The following is a 25,330-nucleotide window of genomic DNA, read 5'->3' on the forward strand; positions in this document are numbered from 1 at the left end:
AATAGAAATAATTTTTAAATGATGTCATTGCTTTGGAGTGATAGATTTTTTGTTTGCTCCCCAAACGTCCTGTAATAACATTTTTTACAATTAACTTTTTTATTTTTAAAGGAAGTATGTGTTTTAACAACTTATATATGATCTCACCTTGTTACATGTTATTTTTCTTCAGTAAGAATATTTGTGTTATGTAGTCTTTCTATATAGGCTACATCAAGAAAAAGAAAATCTCAAATATCCTGGGATATGTAATGCATCACGCGTGCCACAAGGTGGCAGTGTCATTGTATTAAGCAGCTTTGGAGAACTTGCTGGGATTACCTAGTTGAGTTCAGTGGCTCTGTGGTGTCTGACTTTTGCGACCCCATAGACTGCAGCAAGCCAGGCTTCCCTGTCCATCACCAATTCCCGAAGCTTGCTCAAACTCATGTCCATCGAGTCGATGATACCATCCAACCGTCTCGTTCTCTGTCATCCCCTTCTCCCGCTTTCAATCTTTCCCATCATCGGGGTCTTTTCCACTGAGTCAGTTCTTCGCATCAGGTAGCCAAAGTAATGGAGTTTCAGCTTCAGCATCAGTCCTTCCAAGGAATATTCAGGACTGATTTCCTTTAGGATGGACTGGTTGGATCTCCCTGTAGACCAAGGGACTCTCAAGAGTCTTCTCCAACACCACAGTTCAAAACCATCAATTCTTCGGTGCTCAACTTTCTTTAGAGTCCAACTTTGACATCCATACAGGACTACTGGAAAAACCATAGCCTTGACTAGACAGACCTTTGTCGGCAAAGTAATGGCTCTGCTTTTTGATATGCTGTCTAGGTTGGTCATAGCTTTTCTTCTAAGGAGCAAGCATCTTTTAATTTCATGGCTGCATTCACCATCTGCAGTGATTTTAGAGCCCCGAAAAATAAAGTCTGTCACTATTTCTACTGTTTCCCCATATATTTGCCAGGAAGTGATGGGACCAGATGCCATGATCTTGGTTTTCTGAATGGTGAGTTTCAAGCCAACTTTTTCACTCTATCCTTTCACTTTCATCAAGAGGATCTTTACTTCTTTGCTTTCTGCCCTAAGAGTAATCTGTATATCTCAGATTATTGATGCTTGTCCCACCAATCTTGATTTCCAGCTTGTGCTTCATCCAGCCAAGCATTTCACATGATATACTCTGCATATAAGTTAAATAAGCATGGTGACAGTATACAGCCTTGACGTACTCCTTTCCCGATTTGGAACCAGTCTGTTGTTCCATGTCCAGTTATAAATGTTGCTTCTTGACCTGCATACAGATTTCAGGAGGCAGGTAAAGTGGTCTGGTATTCCCATCTCTTAAAGAATTTTCCAGTTTGTTGTGATCCACACAGTCAAAGGCTTTGGCGTAGTCAATAAAGCAAATGATTTTCTGGAACTCTTTTGCTTTTTTGATGATCCAGTGGATGTTGGCAATTTGATCTCTGGTTCCTCTGCCTTTTCTAAATCCAGCTTGAACATCTGGAAGTGCTCAGTTCACATACTGTTGAAGTCTGGCCTGGAGAATTTTCAGCATTACCTTGCTAGCGTGTGAGTGAGTACATTTGTGTGGTACTTTGAACGTTCTTTGGCATTGCCTTTCTTTGTGATTGGAATGAAAACTGACCTTTTCCAGTCCTGTGGCCATTGCTGAGTTTTCCAAATTTGCTAGCATATTGAGTGCAACCCTTTAACAGCATCATCTTTTAGGGTTTGAAATAGCTCAACTGGAATTTCATCACCTCTACTAGCTTTGTTCGTAGTAATGCTTCCTAAAGCCCACTTGACTTCGTACTCCCGGATGTCTGGCTCTAGATGAGTGATCACACCATTGTGGTTATCTAGGTCATCAAGATCTTTTTTGTACTGTTCTGTGTATTATTGCCACCTCTTCTTAATATCTTCTGCTTCTCTTAGGTCCATACCATTTCTGTCCTTTATTGAGCCCATCTTTGCATGAAATGTTCCCTGGATATCTCTAATTTTCTTGAAGAAATCTCTAGTCGTTCCCATCCTATTGTTTTCCTCTATTCCTTTGCATTGATCACTGAGGAAGGTTTTCTTATCTCTTCTTGCTATTCTTTGGAACTTTGCATTCAGATGCTTATATCTTTCCTTTTCTCCTTTGCCTTCAGTTTCTCTTCTTTTCTCAGCTATCTGTAAGGCCTTCTCAGACAATCATTTTGCCTTGTTGCATTTCTTTTTCTTGGGGATGGTTTTGATCACTGTCTCCTGTACAATGTCACAAACCTCCATCCATAGTTCTTCAGGCATTCTGTCTATGCGATCTAATCCTTTGAATCTATTTGTCACTTTCACTGTATAATCATAAGGGATTTGATTTAGGTCATACCTGAATGGTCTAGTGGTTTTCCCTACTTTCTTCTAAGTCAGAATTTGGCAATAAGGAGTTCATGATGTGAGCCACAGTCAGCTCCTGGTCTTGTTTTTGCTGACTATATAGAGCTTCTCCATCTTCAGCTGCAAAGAATATAATCATTCTAATTTTTGTGTTGACCATCTGGTGATCCCCATGTGTAGAGTCTTCTCTTGTGTTGTTGGAAGAGGGTGTTTGCTATGACCAGTGCGTTCTCTTGGAAAAACTCTGTTAGCCTTTGCCCTGCTTCATTCTGTACTCCAAGGCCAAATTTGTCTGTTATTCCAAGTATCTCTTGATTTCCTACTTTGCATTCCAGTTCCCTATAATGAGAAGAACATCTCTTTTTGGTGTTAGTTCTAGAAGGTCTTGTAGATCTTCATAGAACTATTTAACTTCAGCTTCTTCAGCATTACTGGTCGGGGCATAAACTTGGATTACTGTGATATTGAATGGTTTGCCTTGGAAATGAACAGAGATCATTCTGACATTTTTGAGACTGCACACAAGTACTGCATTTTGGACTCTTTTGTTGACTATGATGGCTACTCCATTTCTTCTAAGGGATTCTTGCCCACACTAGTAGATATAATGGTCATCTGAGTTAAATTCACCCATTCCAGTCCATTTTAGTTCACTGATTCCTAAAATGTTAATGTTCGCTCTTGCCATCTCCTGTTTGATCACTGCTAATTTACCTTGATTCATGGACCGAACATTCCAGGTTCCTATGCAATATTGTTCTTTACAGCATCGGACTTTACTTCCATCACCAGTCACATCCACAACTGGGCATTGTTTTTGCTTTGGCTCCATCTCTTCATTCTTTCTGGTGTTAATTCTCCACTCTTCTCCAGTAGTGTATTGGGCACCTACCAACCTGGGGAGTTCATCTTTCAGTGTCTTATCTTTTTGCCTTTCATACTGTTCACGGGGTTCATGGGGATCACCTAGTGCATTGCATTATTCCTAACATTATTTTTTATTATTTTTCCTGATATTTGATTTACAGTGACATTTACATTCCTTTTAAGTCCCAGGATTGTAGTATCTTTTATGGTTTTTATTTTTAAATTATAAGTTAAATAATTCCCCTGGTTGGTAAAATAATTCCTCTCCCTTCACTGCTACTTTGCTCATAAATCTTTTTCCATTTTTAAAATTAATGATCAAAGAATATCAGCTGCTATTTCCTAGAAGCCTTTTATGAATGAGTCCTCATTTACTCTTGCAGAGTAGATGTTCTTCCCATTTCACAGATGAGAAAATAGAAGCTAAAGGAAGATTGGTAATTTGCCCAAAGTCACACAATTATTTTTAATTCTGTATTTTACCAGAGTCAGAATTCAAGCCCAATCTCTAGAAAGAATGTGTTAAATAAGTAAATTGAAAACTAAGGAAATAAATGAGTCAGTATGTTTGTATATCTGTCTGCCTATCTGTCTACTATCTATCCAATTCAACTCATATAAAAAATGAAGTCATATGGGGAGTTCCCTGGTGGTATAGTAATTAGGATTTCAGACTTTCACTGCCATGGCCCAAGTTCACTCCCTGGTCAGGGAATTGAGATCCCACACACCGTGTGGTGTGGCAAAAAGAAAAATAAAAGAAAGAAAAAGGTTATATGAAACTAACAGCAATGGTTGTGATTTATAGTCCATTTAACCCCATGGACTGTAGCCCGCCAGGCTGCTCTGTCCATCAGCTCTCCCAAGCAGAAATACTGGAATGGGTTGCCATTTCCTTCTCCAATATGAATCTAATATAACATTGTAAATCAACTGTAGTTCAATAAAAATATAATAAATAAAATGTTACAGTAAGTAAAATACACATTAAATAATTTCTCTATAATATGATATATGTTTAACATGAAAAATACTTCTGCTTACTGTGATATTTGAGACTTTTCCCTATGGTATTAAAATTATTTGAAAGCTGTACTAATAGATTAACAATACTCTTCCACTTGAATCTAAATATTATATTTTATTCGGTCTTTCTTCTGTAATTGAGTTTAGCTATTGCCTCTCAAAATTAGAGGATTCACACCCACACTCTCACCTATCATTGCTCTCGAGTCACTTCTGGCTGCCCTCCCCGCATTCTCTCTGCTCCGGTCAGCAGACCCCCTGGGCCCCTGCTGTCCTTTGTATGAGCAGGTGGACCTCAGGGCCTTTGCACTGGGCCGCCAGGCCTCCTGCGCTCATGTGCTTCAGGTCTCACTACAGAAGTTACCCTATCTGTGATGCCTTCCTTGAACCACTTACGGAAACAGGCAAACTAACTCTACCACCATATTCCCTGTCTCAGTTAATATCGCTTATTTTTCTGTGTAGCACTTATTATCCTTTGACATAAAATTATTTCTTTGCCATCTGTCAAAAAGGTCTCTGCAGTTTTAATTATAAGACTATTATGTATTTAAATTAATTTGGAAAAAAATAATTATTCCCATGCAGAACTTTGATATTATCTCAATTTTGTTTGAATCTTCTTTTGTGTCTCTTAGTGTGTGTATGCCTTAATTACAGTTCTTATAGTGTGGGGCTAAATTTCTTAACAAAGGTTTTGATAGTTTTCTTTATTTTCATGAGATATAATTTACATATCATAAAGTTTACCATTTCAGTGTATGATTCATTGTTTTGAGTATTGTCACAAAAATGTGCAACCATGACTGTGGTCTAACTCCAAAACTCTTTAATCTTCCCCAAAAGAAACCCCCTACCTTTCAGCAGTCTGTGCCTCTTCCCCTCACTCAGCACCTGACAGTCACCAATCTACTTTTTTTCTCTATGGATTTGCCTATTCTTGGTATTTCATGTAAATGGAATCACACAATAGGTAGACTCTTTTGTCTGGCTTTTTTCAGTTAGCATAATATTTTCAAGGTTTAACCAAGTTGTAGTGTGTACCAGTGCTTCAGTCCTTTTTATGACTGAATAACATTCATTTGTGTGAGATGCTACATCTTGTTTATCCATTGTAAGCTGATGAGTATTTAGGTTGTTCACACTTTTTAACTATTATGAATAATATTGCTATGAACATTTGTGTATGAGTTTTTGTGTGGAAATATCTTTTCATTTATCTTAGGTATATACCTAGGAATGGAATTGTTAGGTCATGTGGTTTAACTGTGTTTAACTTTTGGATGAACTGCCAAACCATGTTACACAGCAGCTGTACCATTTTACATTTCCTTTTATGTATGAAGGTTCCAGTTTTTCCATATCTTTGACAATATGCGCTATTTTCCATATTTTTTATTGTAGCCATTTTCATGGATGTGAAGTGTTATCTCATTTTAGTTTTGTTTTGCATTTTCCTAATAGCTAATGATTTTAAGCACCTTTCCATATGTTTTTTTAGCCATTTGTACATCTTCTTAAGATGAATGTTTATTCAGGTCATTTGCCCATCTTTTAATTGGGTAATTTGTCTTTTTGTTGTTGAGCATAAGAGTTCTTTACATAGTATGGATACCAGATCCTTAACAGATATCTGATTTGCAAATATTTTCTCCCTCTCTGTGGGTTTTTTTCTCTTTCATATAGTCTCCTTGAAAGCATAAAAGTTTTTAATTTTGATCAAGTCCAATTATCTGGTTTTTTCTTTGGTAGCTTGTTCTTTTCTTGCCATATATAAGAAATCACTGCTGCTGCTGCTAAGTCACTTCAGTCATGTCCAACTCCATGTGACCCCATAGATGGCAGCCCACCAGGCTCCCCCATCCCTGGGATTCTCCAGGCAAGAATACTGGAGTGGGTTGCCATTTCCTTCTCCAATGCATGAAAGTGAAAAGTGAAAGTGAAGTCACTCAGTCATGTCCGACTCTTCGTGACCCCATGGATTGCAGCCTATCGGGCTTCTCTGTCCATGGGATTTCCCAGGCAAGAGTACTGGAGTGGGTTGCCATTGCCTTCTCCTAGGTTGTAAAGATTTAGTCTTTCATTTTCGTCTGAGAAGTTCATAATTTTAGCTATTTAAATCTTTCAGCTATTTTTAGTTAATTTTGTACATGGTGTAGAGTATGTGTTCAACTTTGTTCTTTTGCATGTGGATGTCTGGTTGTCCAGTCACCTTTTGTTGAAAGATGATTCTGTCTCTATGAAATGGTCTTGGCAGTCTTGTCAAGGTCAAAATCAGTTGACTATGGATGCGTGGATTTACTGCTGGACTCATAGTTCTATTCCACTGGTGTTTATGTCTTGGCAGACATCCATTTTGATAAATACTTGTGTGAACTGTGTACATTTTGGTCTCTAACAAGTACCTCGAGTGTAGCTGAACTGGCCCAGGCTTCTTACCTGTCACCTGGCTTGGGTAAGAGACTGAATCTCCTCTGAGACATGAGGATCTTAAAAGGAACACATACCTGGCAAAAAGGTGTAGAACTCTAATTCCACGAGTCTACTTAGAGGCAAATTGACAAATTAGGTCCAAATTCTATCCGTTATAGTGTGGTCAAAAGAATTTGAAGCCTTGTCAATTTTAGACAAATATAACTCCATACACTCATCCCAGCATCTGGTAAGTATCTGTTGAGACCCTCCTCTGTACCACGCACAATAAAGCAGCTTTTAATATGAGGACTTTAATTTCTCCAATATAAACTATTTGCAAAGTTACCAAAAACAGAAAGTTAACTATAGGAAATTATCTTTTTTTGGTCAAAAATCACTAAATGGTAGCTCTAGTTCATGAACAGTTGATTATAGCTCTTTTCTTTGTCAATAATTATCTAGGAGGCCAACTACAGTATCTGTTTAGGCCACTCCTTGTTAAAGGTAATAAAATCTTATCATTTGTATATAATAAAATGCTTGTCCTTCTGTTCCATTCTGTTGAAGATTGGGGGGGTGGGGCAGGATCTGCAGGATTGCATAAAACTTATATCACGTTATTAACAAGTGATGTAGAAAGAAAGGGGCAACGACAATGATTCCCTGGGCCTGGAAACTTTGTCTGTCTTTAGATAAAAGCTCTGTTGCAGTACGGTCTGCTAGAACAACCAAAGACTGAGCCCTCACACCCTCTTTACTGATGCCAGAGATCCTATAGTAGCATAGTCCAGTTTGTGTCTGGTAATGTATAATCCTGATGACAGCCAGAACAAGAATCATCACTCTGAACCCTGGAACAAAGACGGTTTTCTGCTCAGCATAAGTTCTGGTACAGTGCATTAAAGCGAACTCACAAAAATGGACCAGACTTTTAAATGAAATAATTCCTTTTTAAGTTGTTTAAAACTGAGCCTTCCATTGGACATTATAAAAATAAAAAAATTCTGTTTGTCAAAAGACAGCATTTAAAGAAAGGAAAGGTAAACCACAGACTGGAAAAATGGTATTTGCAAAATACATTTGAAAAAGGACTCACCTAAAATGTATAAAGAGCTTCTGCATATCAATGAGATAAAGAAAGATAAGCCAAATGGGTAAAAGACATGGATAGACATGTCACAAAAGAGGATAGTCAAACGCCCAATGAGCATATGAAATGATACTTGGCATTAATTTGCATGCAAATTAAAACCACAATGAGACAATACTACCCACCCACCCGAATGGCTAAAATTTAAGATGTTGACTAGGTTGTGGAGCAACTCAACTCTCATACACTGCTCGTAGGAAATGAAATAAAATAAGCACACTGGAAACTTTGGCTGTATTATTAAAGTTAAAAATAAATAAATGTCCTAAGATCCAGCAAGTCCATTCCTGGTTATGTACCCAACAAAAATGCATGCACATATGTATTAAAAGAGAAGTTCAATAATGTTCATGGAAGGATTATTTGTAAGGGCCTCAAATTAGAAGCACCTCAACTGTCCACAGCAGTTGAATGGTTAAATAAACTGTGGTATATTCACTCAGTGACAAACCATGCAGAAACAAAAAAGAATGAACAATAGCTAACTTGAGAAAACACACATAAATCTCAGAGATATAATGTTGAGCAGAAAGTTAGATACAAAACAATACATGCAGTGTAATTTAATGGTTAAATCAAGATTAAAAATAGGCAAAACTAATCTATGGTAAAAGAGAGCAGAGTAGTGGTTACTTTAGGGAGTGTTTTGACTGGGAGGGATCAAGAGGGAGTCTTCCTGGGTGCTGGAAATAGTTTATATGTCAATCACTTGTAAAAATTCATTAGCCAGGTATTCTTAAGATATGTACATTTTATTGTATTTGTTATTTAAATTTTTTAAGGTATGAAGTGAAGTCACTCAGTCGTGTCCGACTCTTTGTGACCCCGTGGACTCTAGCCTACCAGGCTCCTCCGTCCATGGGATTCTCCAGGCAAGAATACTGGAGCGGGTTGCCATTTCCTTCTCCAGGGGGTCTTCCCGATCCAGGGATCGAACCCAGGTCTCCCACATTGCGGGCAGATGCTTTAACCTCTGAGCCACCAGGGAAGCCCATTTTTTAAGGTATACTAAAAGAGATTGAGTTTTTCAGATACCATCCTCTATTCTGGTAAGTCAGGAATTCTGATGTCCCTTCTCATCCCCAGCAGACAATTAAGGGGGAGTCTCTGAAGAGGGTAAAACAGGACACAGGGGGGCATCAGGAGCAGAGGGGTCACAGCAAAGACAGGAGGTTAAGTGGAAGTCTGCACACTGAGAGCAGAGGATCTGAAGCCTCCTTCTCCCTCTGAGCTCCCAGAAATCTAGCAGCCATGCCTTCAGACCCTAAGCAGGAGACTGGAAGATTATTCTCTGGGAAATCTGAGCAGGCCAAGGGGAAACACCTAAAGATATTAACACCAGGAGTTCTCCAACAAAATGGCCCAGCCGAATCATCCTGTAGTGAAGTTCTTCAAAACCAAAACCTACCCTCAAATAAAAAGCTTTCCGTTAGTTTTTAGCACCCTATTCTTTTTTTTAAAATTGATGTATAGCTGATTTATGGGTTTCCCTGATGGCTCAGCAGTAAAAAGTCTACCTGCAATGCAAGAGGCCCAGGTTTGATCCCTGGATGGGGAAGATCCCCTGGAGGAGGGCATGGCAACCCACTCCAGTAGTCCTGCCTAGAAAATCCCATGGACAGAGGAACCTGGCAGGCTGCAGTCCATAGGGTCCCACAGAGTCAGATACAACTGAAGCGACTAAGAAGCAGCAGCATAGCTGATTTACAATGTTGTGTTAGTTTCCGGTGCACAGCAAAGTGATTCAGTTTTACGTATATACTACATGTACAGAAGTATGTGTGTGTGTATATATACATTCTTTTTCAGATTCTTTTCCATTATAGGTTATTATAAGGTATTGAAATGTTTAAGGCAGTCCTGTGGACTTCCCTGGTGGCTCAGACGGTAAAGCGTCTGTCTACAATGCAGGAGACCCAGGTTCGAGCCCTGGGTTGGGAAGATCCCCTGGAGAAGGAAATGGCAACCCACTCCAGTACTATTGCCTGGAAAATCCCATGGACAGAGGAGCCTGGTAGGCTACAGTCTATAAGGTCACAAAGAGTTGGACACAACTGAGTGACTTCACTTCATAAGGTATTGAACATGCTGAGTGCTCCATTCCTTTTAAAGGAATTTAAATGTTTGGTTGTCTTTATTCCTAATGACAAGGGAACATGATGGAATTTAGACCCACTGTCCACCCACCTATCCATCCATCCAGGCAGCTACCATCCACCTGTCCATGATCCATCCATCCCTCTTATTTGTTCTTACTGAGCTCCTGATGAGTACCAGGAATGGCCAGGTCTGGGAATATAGGGGTGAACAAGGCAGATATATCCCTATGCTGATGAACCTCATGTGCCCCATTCTTAAGAATTACTAGACCCCTAAGGCAAGACTCTACCATGAAAGACCAAAACAAAGAGAAAACAACAACAAAATAACTTGGAGGAAACAGACTGCAAAGTGTAAGAACACTTTTTTTAAAAATTACTAAATTCAGATAGATAATAGAGAAGATTGTTTTCATCAGAAAGGTGTGTTATTTAAGAGAGGAAGGGACTTCCCTGGCGGTCCAGTGGCTAAGGCTCTGTGCTCCCAATGCAGGGGACCCAGGTTCAGTTCCTGATCAGGGAACTAGATCCCACATGCTGCAGTGAAGATTGAAGATCCTGTGTGCTGCAGCTGAGACCCCGTGCAGTCAAGTAAAGAAATACATAAATAAATATTAAAAAGAGGAAGAGTCAGAGAACAGAGGTTGAGGAGGGGAGGAAGTGAAAGAAAAGGAAGGGGAGAAATGTCATACTCAGGAAAAGGATCAAGAAGCAGAACAACACTGGCTTTTCCAACAGAGCACTGAAAGCTAAAAGAAAATGAAAAGACAGTTTCAAAATTCAGACGGAAAATGATGATAGAACTCTATGATCTATTCAAACTATGAAATAAATATGAGGGTAGAAGAAAGATATTTCAGATATCCAAGGGATTTACATGCGATCATACCAATCATCATCAAAGAAAATTGGCCACTCAATGTTTTCTACATAAAAAACAGAAAATAATCATGATAAACTATTTTTATTTCATGGAGGTACAGTGAGAAAAAATTAACAATCAAAAGAAGGCATGATGAAATCTGAACATGATAATAAATGAGAAAAAGAATTTGAACCATTTGGATTTACTTTTTATTCAACAAATATGTACTGAGAACTACTTTTTGCCAGCATTGTTTTAAATGATGAAAGTGCCTGTCCGTCTGTGCTCAGTGGAGAATGACTCTTTGCCATCCTAGGGACCGTAGCCCACCAGGCTCCTCTGTCATGGGATTTTCTTGGCAAGAATACTGGACTGTGTGATGCCATTTCCTCCTCCAGGGGATCTTCCTGACCCAGGGATCAAACCTGTATCTCCTGCTTGGGAGATGGATTCTTTACCACTGAGTCACCTGGAAAGCCCAGCATTTCTATAAATGATGAGGATACAGTGGTGAAGAAAACAGAAGTCTTTGCCCTCATAGAGCGCTTTAGGGACATGTTTAAATAATAATTACACATCTAATTAATGAAATGTTATGCAACCATTGAAAAATACATGAATACCAGAAACACAGGAAGGGTGAAAAGACCACAAGCTGTGGACAAAGACAAAAAGGGAAGTCATAAGCCTGAAAATGGATATGATAGGATAGCAAAATTATGAATGTTTTTCTTTTTCAAAATTCCCTTTAATTTTATATTGGGTTTTCTAACAGACAGGGGAATATCAAAACCCAGGATGCTAAAGGATACTGTATTTAAATTCAGGTGCCATCTAATAAATTCTCCCAAGAAGCTGTGTGATGCCTCTTCCTCAAGAAAGAGAGGGGAAATTACCTATTCCTGATGGGAAAAACATGGCCACTTGCTTAGATGTTATCATTAACTTTTTATTTCTACTTCAGCTATGCAGAGAAAGATGAGGGTGTTGGAAAGAATGCAGATCCAATGTCAAATGGGAGGCTCGAAAGAGCAATGAAACCTTGCCTATTAATTAGTTCCATGGGCTAATGAGCTCTAGGAGTGGAGTGAGCAGACTCCTTTTAACTGAACCAGAAAAAACTCACTCGCAGCTTAGGACAGTTGGCACCATAGTTTTCCATACAGGACGCTAGTGTTCCTGGCCCATGAGAGAATAACACAGTGGTGATGTTTCTGAAGTACTTTCCACAGGTGGTAGTGAAAGCTCAATTTACCACGACATGCTTGTGTCAAATGAGATTTCAGGAATCTCCATGTGAGTTACTGTGTAAAGAATTCCTTTATACTGTAGAGGACCAGCTGATTAGATGTGGTTGGACACTAAATCTGAGAAGAACATTCTGGGTTCCCAAGGTATCTAACACAAAGAGAAAACTCAGGAAACCTCAAAATGGATATTCTAACCACACCTTGGGATAAGTTAGATGTTCTGAGTTTTTTCATGGTCAAGGGTTCAGTTCAGTTCAGTTCAGTCGCTCAGTCGTGTCTGACTCTTTGTGACCCCATGAATCGCAGCACGCCAGGCCTCCCTGTCCATCACCATCTCCCGGAGTTCACTGAGACTCACGTCTATCGAGGCCGTGATGCCATCCAGCCATCCCATCCTCGGTCATCCCCTTCTCCTCCTGCCCCCAATCCCTCCCAGCATCAGAGTCTTTTCCAATGAGTCAGCTCTTCACATGAGGTGGCCAAAGTACTGGAGCTTCAGCTTTAGCATCATTCCTTCCAAAGAAATCCCAGGGCTGATCTCCTTCAAAATGGACTGGTTGGATCTCCTTGCAGTCCAAGGGACTCTCAAGAGTCCTCTCCAACACCACAGTTCAAAAGCATCAATTCTTTGGTGCTCAGCTTTCTTCACAGTCCAACTCTCACATCCATACATGACCACTTGAAAAACCACAGCCTTGACTAGATGGACCTTAGTCAGCAAAGTAACGTCTCTGCATTCGAATATACTATCTAGGTTGGTCTTAACTTTCCTTCCAAGGAGTAAGCGTCTTTTAATTTCATGGCTGCAGTCACCATCTGCAGTGATTTTGGAGCCCCCAAAAATAAAGTCTGACACTGTTTCCACTGTTTCCCCATCTATTTCCCATGAAGTGATGGGACCGGATGCCATGATCTTCGTTTTCTGAATGTTGAGCTTTAAGCCAACTTTTTCACTCTCCTCTTTCACCTTCATCAAGAGGCTTTTTAGTTCCTCTTCACTTTCTGCCATAAGGGTGGTGTCATCTGCATATCTGAGGTTATTGATATTTCTCCCAGCAATCTTGATTCCAGCTTGTGTTTTTTCCAGTCCAGCGTTTCTCATGATGTACTCTGCATAGAAGTTAAATAAGCAGGGTGACAATATACAGCCTTGACATACTCCTTTTTCTATTTGGAACCAGTCTGTTGTTCCATGTCCAGTTCTAACTGTTGCTTCCTGACCTGCATACAGATTTCTCAAGAGGCAGGTTAGGTGGTCTGGTATTCCCATCTCTCTCAGAATTTTCCACAGTTTCTTGTGATCCACACAGTCAAAGGCTTTGGCATGGTCAATAAAGCAGAAATAGTAGGAAAGATATTGCATCAGAGTGTCGTATCAGATCTTATTCAATTAGACTATACATTTTGTTTATGTTTGGCTTTTTAAATAATATTCTAAACTTTAAAAATAGGAGGAAAGCTAACTGCAATGTTATTATGGAATCGTGGAATAGTAAAGGACATTATGGGAAATTAAAGAAATATGAATAAAGTATGGAGTTTAGTTAATAATTATGTTCCAGTGTGTGTTCGTTAATTGTGATAAAGGTACCATAGTGATATAAGATGTTAATAATAGGGGAAGCTGGATGTGAAGAATATGGAAAGTCTCCGTAGTATCTTTGCAACGTTTTTGTAAACCTAAATCTATTCTAAAATTTTAAATTTTATTTAAATTTAAAATATATATAGGAGGAAATAACTATTATCTCAACCTCAGACAAATCACAGCTTTGGCATAAGTCTAGTATTCAGGCCGCATGACTGCAGCTAAGCATCAGCCACTAAGGGATATCAGTTGAGTCCCAGGTTCTGTTATTTTCAGCGACAGAGAAAAAAGTTCAAACTGCAAATCAAAATACTTAAAAAATATAAAGTATGGAACTAATAAGACAGCAAGGTTTAGATTTTGGTTGTGGAAAATATGAAGTCGTTCAATGTTCTCGAGTAAAGAGGCGATACAGTGAGAACAACAATTGAGAGATTTGTTCTGTGAGCAGTCTGCAAAATGGATTGAAGCCGAAGAGAGACTGAAGTAGGGCTATCAGTGAAGAGGCGATAATTGGCAGGTGAAACAAAAGGATTAAGACTAAACCCCTAAAGTGAAACTTAGGGCAAAAGTTTCAAGCACTGTTATTCTTAGTGCCGCATACAACCTCTTCTAGGCACCCGGGGACAAGCAGAGTCTATTGTGCAGATGGCTATATCCGACGATCTTAGCCTTGTTCCATTAGATATCTGAAATCATAGAACCCCTTTCCTTGTCCCAGGTCCATGGTTCTTAGTCTTTGTCAGGTCTGTGTGTTGTCACCTCTGCTTGTCCTGCATCAGCTCAGTACTTGTTTGATAGTCAAACCTGAGTCAATGCTCCTTTTTTATTTTTAACCCATCCTAACGGATTTTTGAGAAACCTATATGCAGGTCAGGAAGCAACAGTTAGAACTGGACATGGAACAGATTGGTTCCAAATAGGAAAAGGAGTACGTCAAGGCTGTATATTGTCACCCTGCTTATTAACTTCTATGCAGAGTACATCATGAGAAACTCTGGGCTGGAAGAAGCACAAGCTGGAATCAAGATTTCCAGGAGAAATACCAATAACCTCTGATATGCAGATGACACCACCCTTATGGCAGAAAGTGAAGAGGAATTAAAAAGCCTCTTGATGAAAGTGAAAGAGGAGAGGGAAAAGGCTGGCTTAAAGCTCAACATTCAGAAAACTAAGATCATGGCATCCGGTCCCATCCCTTCATGGGAAATAGATAGGGAAACAGTGTCAGAATTTATTTTGGGGGGCTCCAAAATCACTGCAGATGATGACTGCAGCCATGAAATTAAAAGACGCTTACTCTTTGGAAGGAAAGCTATGACCAACCTAGACAGCATATTCAAAAGCAGAGACATTACTTTGCCAACAAATGTCTGTCTAGTCAAGGCTATGGTTTTTCAAGTGGTCACGTATGGATGTGAGAGTTGGACTCTGAAGAAAGCTGAACGCCAAAGAATTGATGCTTTTGAAGTGTGGTGTTGGAGAAGACTCTTGAGGGTCCCTTGGATTGCAAAGAGATCCAACCAGTCCATTCTGAAGGAGATCAGCCCTGGGTGTTCTTTGGAAGGAATGATGCTAAAGCTGAAACTCCAGTACTTTGGCCACCTCATGTGAAGAGTTGACTCATTGGAAAAGACTGATGCTGGGAAAGATTGGGGGCAGGAGGAGAAGGGGACGACAGAGGATGAGATGGCTGGATGGCATCACTGACTCAATGGACGTGAGTTTGAGTGAACTCTGGGAGATGGTGATGGACAGGGAGGCCTGGCGTGCTGCGAGTCATGGGTCGCAAAGAGTCAGACATGACTAAGCGACTGAACTGAACGGATTTTTAAAAACGTTTCATCAGGAAAGGATTCAAATTTTATAGAAAACTTGCAAGAATAAAGAGTACACTGATAGACTCTTGTTACATCTACTGTTAAATATTTCTCTCTCTAGGGATATATGAATATACATAAATGTATGCACATTTAACATTTTTAACTACTGGAGGATAACTTGCATACAGACTTTAGTCCTATTTCATTGTATGTTTCCTAAGAATTAGGACATTCTTTTACAAACCGCGGTATAGCTGTCAACTCTGGTATGTTCACTCAGTCACTGTTTGTTGAGTTGAACTGAATAACGGGAACACCCATCATCCTAGTCTGACCTTTCCCATCTCTGAGTCATGGGAGTGAAAAATTCAGTTTTATTTGAATTTCAGGTTTGGGTCTTTTAGAGTATCACAGAATCATATTTTTCAGATTAGTTTTTAATTTCATTCTTTATGGGTTTGACTCAGTTGTTCAGCTATTCTGAAAACGTCTTTGTGAGAGAGTACTACTGAAAGCAATAATGGCAAACACTAACCTAGCATTCATTACTGTCAGGCACTGTTCTAACACATTTAATCCTCACAACAACCCTAAAGGGATATACCATGGTATGATTGTCTCCACTTTATACATGGGGAAATGCAGGCACAGAAGTTGAAGAATTTACCCAGAAACAAACAGCTCGTAGAGGGGCAAAAATCAAGATTTGAACCCAGGCTCTCATATCTCTTTCTTAATAGTTAATATAAATGTGCGTCTGTTAATCTAAATGTATATCTCTCTCTCTGTGTCTGTGTGTATGTGTGCGTGTTTAGCCTTCTTACATTTCACAGTGTCTTCTCTAAAGAGGATCCCACACTATTTCTTGTTATTGATTGCTTTTCATTGTGTCGTGTTCCCCTAGGAGAGATGCATTCATTATCTTGATGTGTTTATTTTTCAGCTGAGGCGAAGGTGACTGGTCCCAGGAGCCCAGAAGAATGGACTCAGAGGAGGCTGTTTACATGAGGTTCTCCCACTCACCAGCTGTTGAGAGTCTATGGATGAAGAGCAGGATCTTATTACTTCAATGGAAGCCTGTGACCATGATCCCAGCCACCAGTAGCCAAGAGGACTTGGTACAGTGCGGCTGCCTAATAAATGATTCATCAGAAGCATTTGATACAAATGTGTTGCAGCAGCATCTTCAAATTTAGTGTTGCCTTCTTATCTAGGCTTGTGTTTGTTCAGAGATCCCCACTGCCTCTCACTTCCGTGCCAGTACTGACCTGAAGGCTGGATCCACAGTGGATTCTCGTCCTGCAGGCTGGCTCTGTTTGACTGCTATTTATAAAGCCAGTGTAGGTTAGTAACTATTTATTGAGTGCCAGTTCCATGGCAATTGTTAGTGCTTTACAAACATTTAATCCTCATGCAAACCCTGTTGCATGAGGTTGTACCTGCTATCTCCATTCTGCCCTCGAGCAAATGGAGGCTCAGAGAGGTTGGACGCTGTGTACAAAGTCACACAGTTGGCAGAGTAAGGGCTCAAACTGAGAGAAATCTAAAGCCCCTTCACTGTAACACGCTGCTTTTCTTCACTGCTGCAGAGATCATTAGTGCTGCCCTCCTGCATGTTCTCACTGGCATTCTTCTCATAAATGAGGTGGGGATGGCCGTGTACGTGATGGCAAGTGTCTGAGAGGGAGGGTCAGGAGGCTTTAGAGGCACTGAAGAATCGCAGAATTATTCTCTAGGAAAAATAACACAATGCTCTTTTTGATCAGAGGTTGATAAACTATGCCTGGTAAGTCAAATCGGCTCCCAACCTCTTGTAGCAAATCGAGTTTTATGGGAACACAGCCACGCCCAATCCTTTATGTACTGCCCAAGGCTTCTTACTCTCTACAATGGCCGAGTTGCATAGTTGTGACAGAGGCCATATGGCCCTTGAAGCCTAAAATACTGATGCTCTGGGCCTTTCTAGAAAAAGTTTGCTGACACCTGTTTTACATGACTGGGGAAGAGAGCCAATAGTTCTTGTTAGCACCAAAGTATATTTTTTTTTCCATTTGACGGAAAAACAAAGATTTGTACTGCTAAGGTCATCACTGGTGGCGGTTGGAGTTGGGGAGAGGGTTGATGGCTATAGGGACTGAACCAGGGAAGGTTAAAGGACAGGGAGGAGAAGGCAGGTCTGAGCCTCTGGGTCCTCAGCCCAGACTCATCCCACTCATGTCCTTCCTGTTTCACCTGCCAAATCAAGTTTCCTGAAATAACTCTGCTCATAAACTTTTAAGTGGCTTCCCACTTATAAAATACTCAAATTCCAACATCCCAACCTGGAATGTAGAGATCATAACAATCTGACCCCTATGAATCCCTCTCTCCATCCCTTTTATTCTTTTTTTAATCATGAGCCAGTCATGCCAAATTTGAGTTTATATTTCAAAGCCAGTGGACTTGTCTTTGATTTACTTTTATATAAGCAGAAAAGTAAACATATAATACTTGTGGGTGATAATGGGAAACCAGGCTGAGCTTTCACACCTGGTGTTTCACCTAAGCTAAAAGTTATAAACAAGAATATATAAATGTTTCAGTTATTAATACTTTTCTACAAAAGACATTATCCAGTTGTTTAGAAAAAATATTCAAACTAAGGTTTTGTTTTTAAATTGTATTATCATAAACTTTCTCCCACATTGCTGTGTATTTTTCATAAAGATAATTTTTCATGGCTGCAGAATATTTCATCTCTTAATGTTCCTAAGTTTTCGTAATGTTGCACAGGTATCTGGGCATTGAAGGGTGCCATTTCCGTTTGTTCTAACTCCTATCTCCATTCTCTCCAGTTGTTCTTCTCATAATTTTTCACCTTTGCTCAGGCTGTTTCCTCAGCTTGGGAAGGATCCTCGTGTCTTTTCCTGTCTGCTTAAATCCTAACCTTACAGCTTATGTCTGGTCACCTTCTGTCTTGGATCTCCTATGGCTAGGGGAGAGTTCAACTTGACCTTCAGAATGAGGGATAGATTTCAAGAGACTCATGTCTCTAGAAAATGCTGACATAGTGCCATCTGAACTTGACTGCAATGGCACTGGCAGTATCAAAGGGCTCAGAAGCCTCAGAAATCCTTATTCCCTGGAGCTGTACGCAGGAGAATGGTTTATTGTAGAAAAGAATAACAGTGGACATATATTATGTGCTTTCTATATGTCAGGCATGATCATAAGCCCTTTATATACATTGTAATTTCTCTTCATGACAACCCTTTCACTTGGGTACTGTTCATACTTTCATTGGAAGGACCGATGCTGAGGCTGAAACTCCAATATTTTGGCCACCTCATGCAAAAAGAGGACTCATTGGAAAAGACCCTGATGCTGGGAGGGATTGGGGGCAGGAGGAGAAGGGGACGACCGAGGATGAGATGGCTGGATGGCATCACCGACTCGATGCACATGAGTTTGGGTGAACTCCAGGAGCTGGTGATGGACAGGGAGGCCTGGCGTGCTGCGATTCATGGGGTCGCAAAGAGTCGGACACGACTGAGCGACTGAACTGAACTGAATACTCTCATTGTTCAAATATGAACATTGGGGTACAGACAGGTTAAGAAATCACCCAAGGCCATAGCGCTGGTAAGTGGGAAGCTTGGCATTGACTGAGTGGCACCAGACAGTCTGGTATCAGAGTCTGGGTGCTTAGCCAATGAAATACAAGTGCTACCAACACACGATGGCCCTTTCTCTCTCTAGTCTCAATCACCCAGGCTCAATCAGGTCCACAACCATCTTCAGAGTATATGCAGAGGGAGGAGGCTGTTCTTACTAGGAGCAGTGAGCCTGTTCTTCTGTGTTGGAGAGACCGGGCTTGGGGCTAGCATCCTTTCACAAAGAGGAGGTCAACAGGCAGGTAAACTTGCTGAGTCCTTGGTCATCCTCTGAACATAATAGTTCATTTCAGTTCAGTTCAGTCACTCAGTTGTGAACTGCAGCATGCCAGGCCTCCCTGTCCATCACCAACTCCTGGAGTCTACCAAAACTCAGGTCCATTGTGTCGGTGATGCCATCCAACCATCTTGTCCTCTGTCGTCCCCTTCTCCTCCTGCCCCCAATCTTCCCCAGCATTAGGGTCTTTTCAAATGAGTCAACTCTTCGCATCAGGTAGCCAAAGTATTGGAGTTTCAGCTTCAACATCAGCCCTTCCAATGAATATTGAGGACTGATTTCCTTTAGGATGGACTGGTTGGGTCTCCTTGCAGTCCAAGGGACTCTCAAGAGTCTTCTCCAACACCACAGTTCAAAAGCATCAATTCTTCAGTGTTCAGCTTTCTTTATAGTCCAACTCTCACATCCATACATGACTACTGGAAAAACCATAGCCTTGGCTAGACAAATCTTTGTCGGCAAAGTAATGTCTCTGCTTTTTAATATGCTGTCTAGGTTGGTCATAACTTTCCTCCCAAGGAGTAAGCGTCTTTTAATTTCATGGTTGCAGTCACCATCTGCAGTGATTTCGGAGTCCAGAAAAATAAAGTCAGCCACTGTTTCCTCATCTATTTGCCATGAAGTGATGGGACAAGATGCCATGATCTTAGTTTTCTGAATGGAGCTTTAAGCCAACTTTTTCACTTTCCTCCATCAAGAGGCTGTTAGGTTCTTCTTCACTTTCTGCCATAAGGTGGTGTCATCTGCATATCTGAGGTTATTGATATTTCTCCTGGCAATCTTGATTCCAGCTTGTGCTTCTTCCAGTCCAGCGTTTCTCATGATGTACTCTGCATATAAGTTAAATAAGCAGGATGACAATATACAGCCTTGACGTACTCCTTTTCCTGTTTGGAACCTGTCTGTTGTTCCATGTCCAGTTCTAACTGTTGCTTCCTGACCTGCATACAGGTTTCTTAAGAGGCAGGTCAGGTAGTCTGGTATTCCCATCTCTTTCAGAATTTTCCACAGTTTCTTGTGATCCACACAGTCAAAGGCTTTGGTGTAGTCAATAAAGCAGAAATAGATGTTTTTCTGGAACTCTCTTGCTTATTCAATGATCCAGCAGATGTTGGCAATTTGATCTCTGGTTCTTCTGCCTTTTCTAAAACACTGAAATCAGATTGATTATATTCTTTGCTGCCAAAGATGGAGAAGCTCTATACAGTCAGCAAAAACAAGACTGGGAGCTGACTGTGGCTCAGTTCATGAACTCCTTATTGCCAAATTCAGACGGAAATTGAAGAAAGTGGGAAAACCACCATTCAAGTATGACCTATATCAAATCCCTTATGACTATCCAGTGGAAGTGAAAATAGATATAAGGGACTAGATCTGATAGACAGAGTGCCTGATGAACTATGGATGGAGGTTCATGACATTGTAGAGGAGATAGGGAGCAAGACCATCCCCAAGAAAAAGAAATGCAAAAAAGCAAAATGGCTGTCTGAGGAGGCCTTACAAATAGCTGTGAAAAGAAGAGAGGTGAAAGGCAAAGGAGAAAAGGAAAGATATACCCTTTTGAATGCAGAGTTCCAAAGAATAGCAAGGAGAGATAAGCAAGCCTTCCTCAGCGATCAATGCAAAGAAACAGAGGAAAACAATAGAATGGGAAAGGCTAGAGATCTCTTCAAGAAAATTAGAGATACCAAGGGCACATTTCATGCAAAGATGGGCTCAATAAAGGACAGAAATGGTATGGACCTAACAGAAGCAGAAGATATTAAGAAGAGGTGGCAAGAATACAAAGATCTGTACAAAAAAGATCTTCAGGACCCAGACAGTCATGAAGGTGTGATCACTCACACTCAGCTAGAGCCAGACATCCTGGAATGTGAAGTCAGATGGGCCTTAGGAAGCATCACTACAAACAAAGCTAGTGGAGGTGATGGAATTCCAGTTGAGCTATTTCAAATCCTAAAAGATGATGCTGTGAAAGTGCTGCACTCAGTATGCCAGCAAATTTGGAAAACTCAGCAGTGGCCACAGGACTGGAAGAGGTCAGCTTTCATTCCAATCCCAAAGAAAGGCAATGCCAAAGAATGCTCAAACTACCACACAATTGCACTCATCTCACATGCTAGTACAGTAATGCTCAAAATTATCCAAGCCAGGCTTCAGCAATAAATGAACCGTGAACATGATAAATGAGGGGCATTTCCAGAGCCAAGGCAGGATGTGATGGAAACACCTGTTTCTTCCAGACCTCACTTTTCTCAGTGTTCCAGGGGCCTAGCATAAAACAGGCATTCCGTTCATCAATAAGGGATTGTGACATAGTAACATCATAATGGCTACAGATTAGTTAACTCCTCCTCTCATGCCCTCTCCCAGGAACGAGTGGCACCTCTTGCAATGGATCTTGTAAGAGTGGAGGTGGGGAGAAGAGATTCAGAGTGCATTCCAAAGGTGAGTACAATTGCAGAGCAGAGTCAGGAAGGAGATGCATAGTTATTGGCCTCTAGTCTGAAGAGTGAAAGATCCTCAGGGTTCAGAAAGATGTTAAAGGCTATCTCTGCCAGTTGTCTTTCCAGTGCCTGATCCCCCTAGGACAGCTCTGAGAAGCAAATGCCCAGCTTTTGCTTGAATACCTCCATTGATGGGGACCTCCCTACCAAACAAAAATCCATCCCAGCTCTGTATGGCTCTGTTAGAAAACTGGACTTTTTGTTGAGTGGAAATCTATCTTCTTGTAGCTTCAGCAAAACTGGGTCTAATTCTATCTGTCAGAGGCTAGAGAACAAGCCAGCTTTCTCTTAAACACAACAGCCCTAGAGAGACGTGATATAAATGAACCTGTCCTCCCTGAGCTTTTCCTCTCCAGGCTAAATACGTATAAATGAACCTGTCCTCCCTGAGCTTTTCCTCTCCAGGCTAAATACTCACCGGTGTTTGAATTGTGTCTCTTCTCACATGATTTCCAGGCCCATCGTCAGATTTGTGTCCTCTGATTGCTTCCCACTTTGCGTACAGCTCTCCGAGTATGGCACTCCACAGAGCACCAGCTCACGTCAGAACAGAACCATCCTTTCCCTGCTATGAAAGCCTCTAGAATCAGAAACCAGTACTCTTGAGTCCCAAGGGGTTCCAGGGCTTTCGGATGAATTTATCTCTGGTTAGAAGGGGGCAGAAAAAAAAAAAAAAAAGAATGAGTTAGATGTCTGTGGTTGGGAAGAGATGATAAAAGCTAATGGCTAATTTTTTTTTGAATGCTTATTAAATATCAGACACTGTGCTTAAAACAACAGGAATTCTCTCATTCAATCCATTCAGCCACTCTAATTGGTGGCACTGTTATGATGACCATTTCACAGGTGAAGAAACTGAGGCTTAGAGAAGCTCAGGATTTTCCAAGGCTATATGGTGTATGCCAAGACTCAGGCCAGATATTAAGAGGGAGTAAGGGGTAAAGATTTGGCTTCAACAAAAGGCAGCATCTGGCCAGTGATTATGCTTCAGAAAAGGTTTGACAGTGAAAAGTGGTTAGGGGTGAGCACAGGACTTCTAAGGGCCCAGAGATCGAGAGAGAGAATGTCACACCAGGGTGGCACAGAAGGATATGATGTACAGGGGAGTAATAGCAGTAACAGCTATCATTTACTAAATGTGTACAAAGTCAGACGTTTTGCATACATAATCTCCTCTAATCCTCACAACAACCCTAACTAGGAGTTACCACCATTATGATCGCTATGTTACAGAAGAGGAAATTGAGGCTTATTGAGGTTAAATGACTCACCAAAGACTACACAGCTGGTAAGTGGCAGTTCGAGGATTAAAGTTCAGACAGTTGACTCCAGGGTGATGCCCTGTACTGACTCCCAAAGGGAAAGCCTGTTGGCAAGAAACTTAAGGGAAGACATTTTCTCTCCCAGGAGATGGGGGTTCCCAGAACTTACAAGGGAACTCAGGGCTGCTGGCAATGCCTGACAAAACAGAATAGGTGTTCTGGAAGAGACAATTTTGCCAGATGCTTTAAATCAGTAGTGCCAATACTGAGGCTATCCTAAATTGATGTTTAGTCGGAAAGGTGGTCCTGGAGGCCCAGGAACCTCATTCAAATGAATATCCATGACCAGATATGCTATCTCAGAATCAGAAACCCAAGTGTTGAAAAGTCATCTGTTTCTGTGCTTTTGTAGTTCCCTTTTTCCGTTTTTTAAAAAAACAATTTGCTTTCACTCAGTTTAATGGTGACCAAACTTTAGTGTGCATCGGACTCATCCAGAGGACTTGTTAAAACACTGAACACTGGACCTCAGCCCCTGGAGATTCTGGTTTAGTAGGTCTGGGGATGAAGCCTGAGAATCTGTATTACTAACAAATTACCAGGTAGTGCTGATTCAGCTGGTCTGGGGATTATACTTAAGAACAAGGGCTTTGGTTTATTAGAAAAGCTACTTTTGAAATTATCTAAACTGACTTGGCTGTAAAGAGGCAAAGGACTTGCCCATGGGCCAGAAGCAGAGGGAGGGGGTTGGGGTGCAGAGAGTGCTCAGCTAGGTGAGTGACTGCTGTATGGGCTGCGGAAGACAGAAGTCACAGCTCGGAGAGACTAGCTGTTTACAGATGAGAATGATGGAGAAGCAGAAGGTCCAGGAAGCTGGGCAGGGGAGCCAGACTGGCCAGAGATAGAGATCTGGCGAGGGCAGAAGTCAAATGGGGTAGCAGTCTTGTCAAAAGCTGCAGGCTCTTGGCAGGGCTGCAGGGAAAGAACTAGAGGAGCGGGGAGGCAAGGGGCCAGGAGTGAGCTCTGGGATATGGCCTGGGACAGAATCTGGCGATCACATTTCAGCTGTGGCTAACCGTCTCTAAAGCTTCCCCCTGTGGTTAAGCCCATCAGACCCAGAGTACCCAGAAGTTGCTCTTTTATAGTAGTGAGCTGAAGTTCTTGCAGCAAGAGAACTAGGACAGTGCTAAATGCTGTTTCTTCTTCCCTTAGCGGTGGGTCCCACGGTGCAGGCAGGGTCAGGGCTAGGGAGCTCAGTCTGACCTCTGATGTTCTTCAGTCTCTAGGCTGCATTTCTCCCTCTGGGAAACTGACTCAGCTGCAGCACATGCGCACTGCGGAGAATGGCCTGCGTCGCTGCAGCAGTGTGCTAGCTGCTGGGTAGCTGGCTGTTCTCATCTCTCCTCATGGAACTGGGCAGCTTGGAGAGCAGACTCCTTTCCCTTGGTACCAAGAGAAGGGGCAGCATCTCTGCAAGACTGCATGCGACTGCTTTCAAATACAGTAGCAAAACTGCACATAGGCCCTTTCTGGACCCTGGCCTCCAAAAACAACCCGCTTAGCCTGAACTGGTTCTTTTCATCCCATTTCTTGTATGTGTCTGTCTAGTTACATCTCTGCAAGACTGCATGCGACTGCTTTCAGATATAGGAGCAAAACTGTGCACATGGGCCCTCTCTGGACCCTGGCCTTCAAAAACAACCCACTTAGCCTGAACTGGTTCTCGTCATCCCATTTCTTGTATGTGTCTGTCCAGTTAAAAAAGAGTTTAGCGAATGCATACTAGATGGCAGGCCCTGTGCTGGGGATACATACAGATATGGGTAAAAGAAATCTCAGTTCACAAGTATAGTTGAGGAGATCATCTACAGAGATAATTACAGCCTTATGTTATTTCTGAAACAGAGCTCATGCCCTCTTAGGACCTTTGTATTTGCTGTTTCTTCTATCTAGAATACTCTTCTCCAGATATTTGTATGCTTACTCTTTCACTCACATCACTTGGGTCACTCCTGAGAGAGGCCTTCCCTGACCCTCCTACCGAAAATGGAGCCCTCACAATTCTGAGTCCATTTATCCTATGTAATTTTTCTCTGTGAAACTTTAATCTCCTCATATATGTGTGTGTGTGTGTATAGATGTATATATTTTATGTTTTTATGTTTGTATATAAAG

General features: G+C 41.2%; 1 protein-coding gene and 1 non-coding gene across 3 annotated transcripts in view; both read left to right on the forward strand.

The window, feature by feature from the left end:
• SLC44A1 (solute carrier family 44 member 1) overlaps positions 1–18,123 on the forward strand; it is a 218,240-nt gene extending 200,117 nt beyond the window's left edge. For both annotated transcript variants that reach the window (XM_052644681.1, XM_052644682.1), the window contains one exon: positions 16,400–18,123. In XM_052644681.1, coding sequence (XP_052500641.1) covers positions 16,400–16,414 — 15 coding nt within the window. In that variant the 3' untranslated portion in view covers positions 16,415–18,123. The remainder of the gene's footprint in view (positions 1–16,399) is intronic.
• On the forward strand, positions 9,701–9,772 carry TRNAC-ACA (transfer RNA cysteine (anticodon ACA)). The gene has a single exon. It is a non-coding gene; the product is annotated as a tRNA-Cys (tRNA).
• Positions 18,124–25,330: the final 7,207 nt, after the last annotated feature.

Source organism: Budorcas taxicolor, chromosome 8 (genome assembly GCF_023091745.1).
Source record: "Budorcas taxicolor isolate Tak-1 chromosome 8, Takin1.1, whole genome shotgun sequence".
Taxonomy (NCBI): Eukaryota; Metazoa; Chordata; class Mammalia; order Artiodactyla; family Bovidae; genus Budorcas; species Budorcas taxicolor.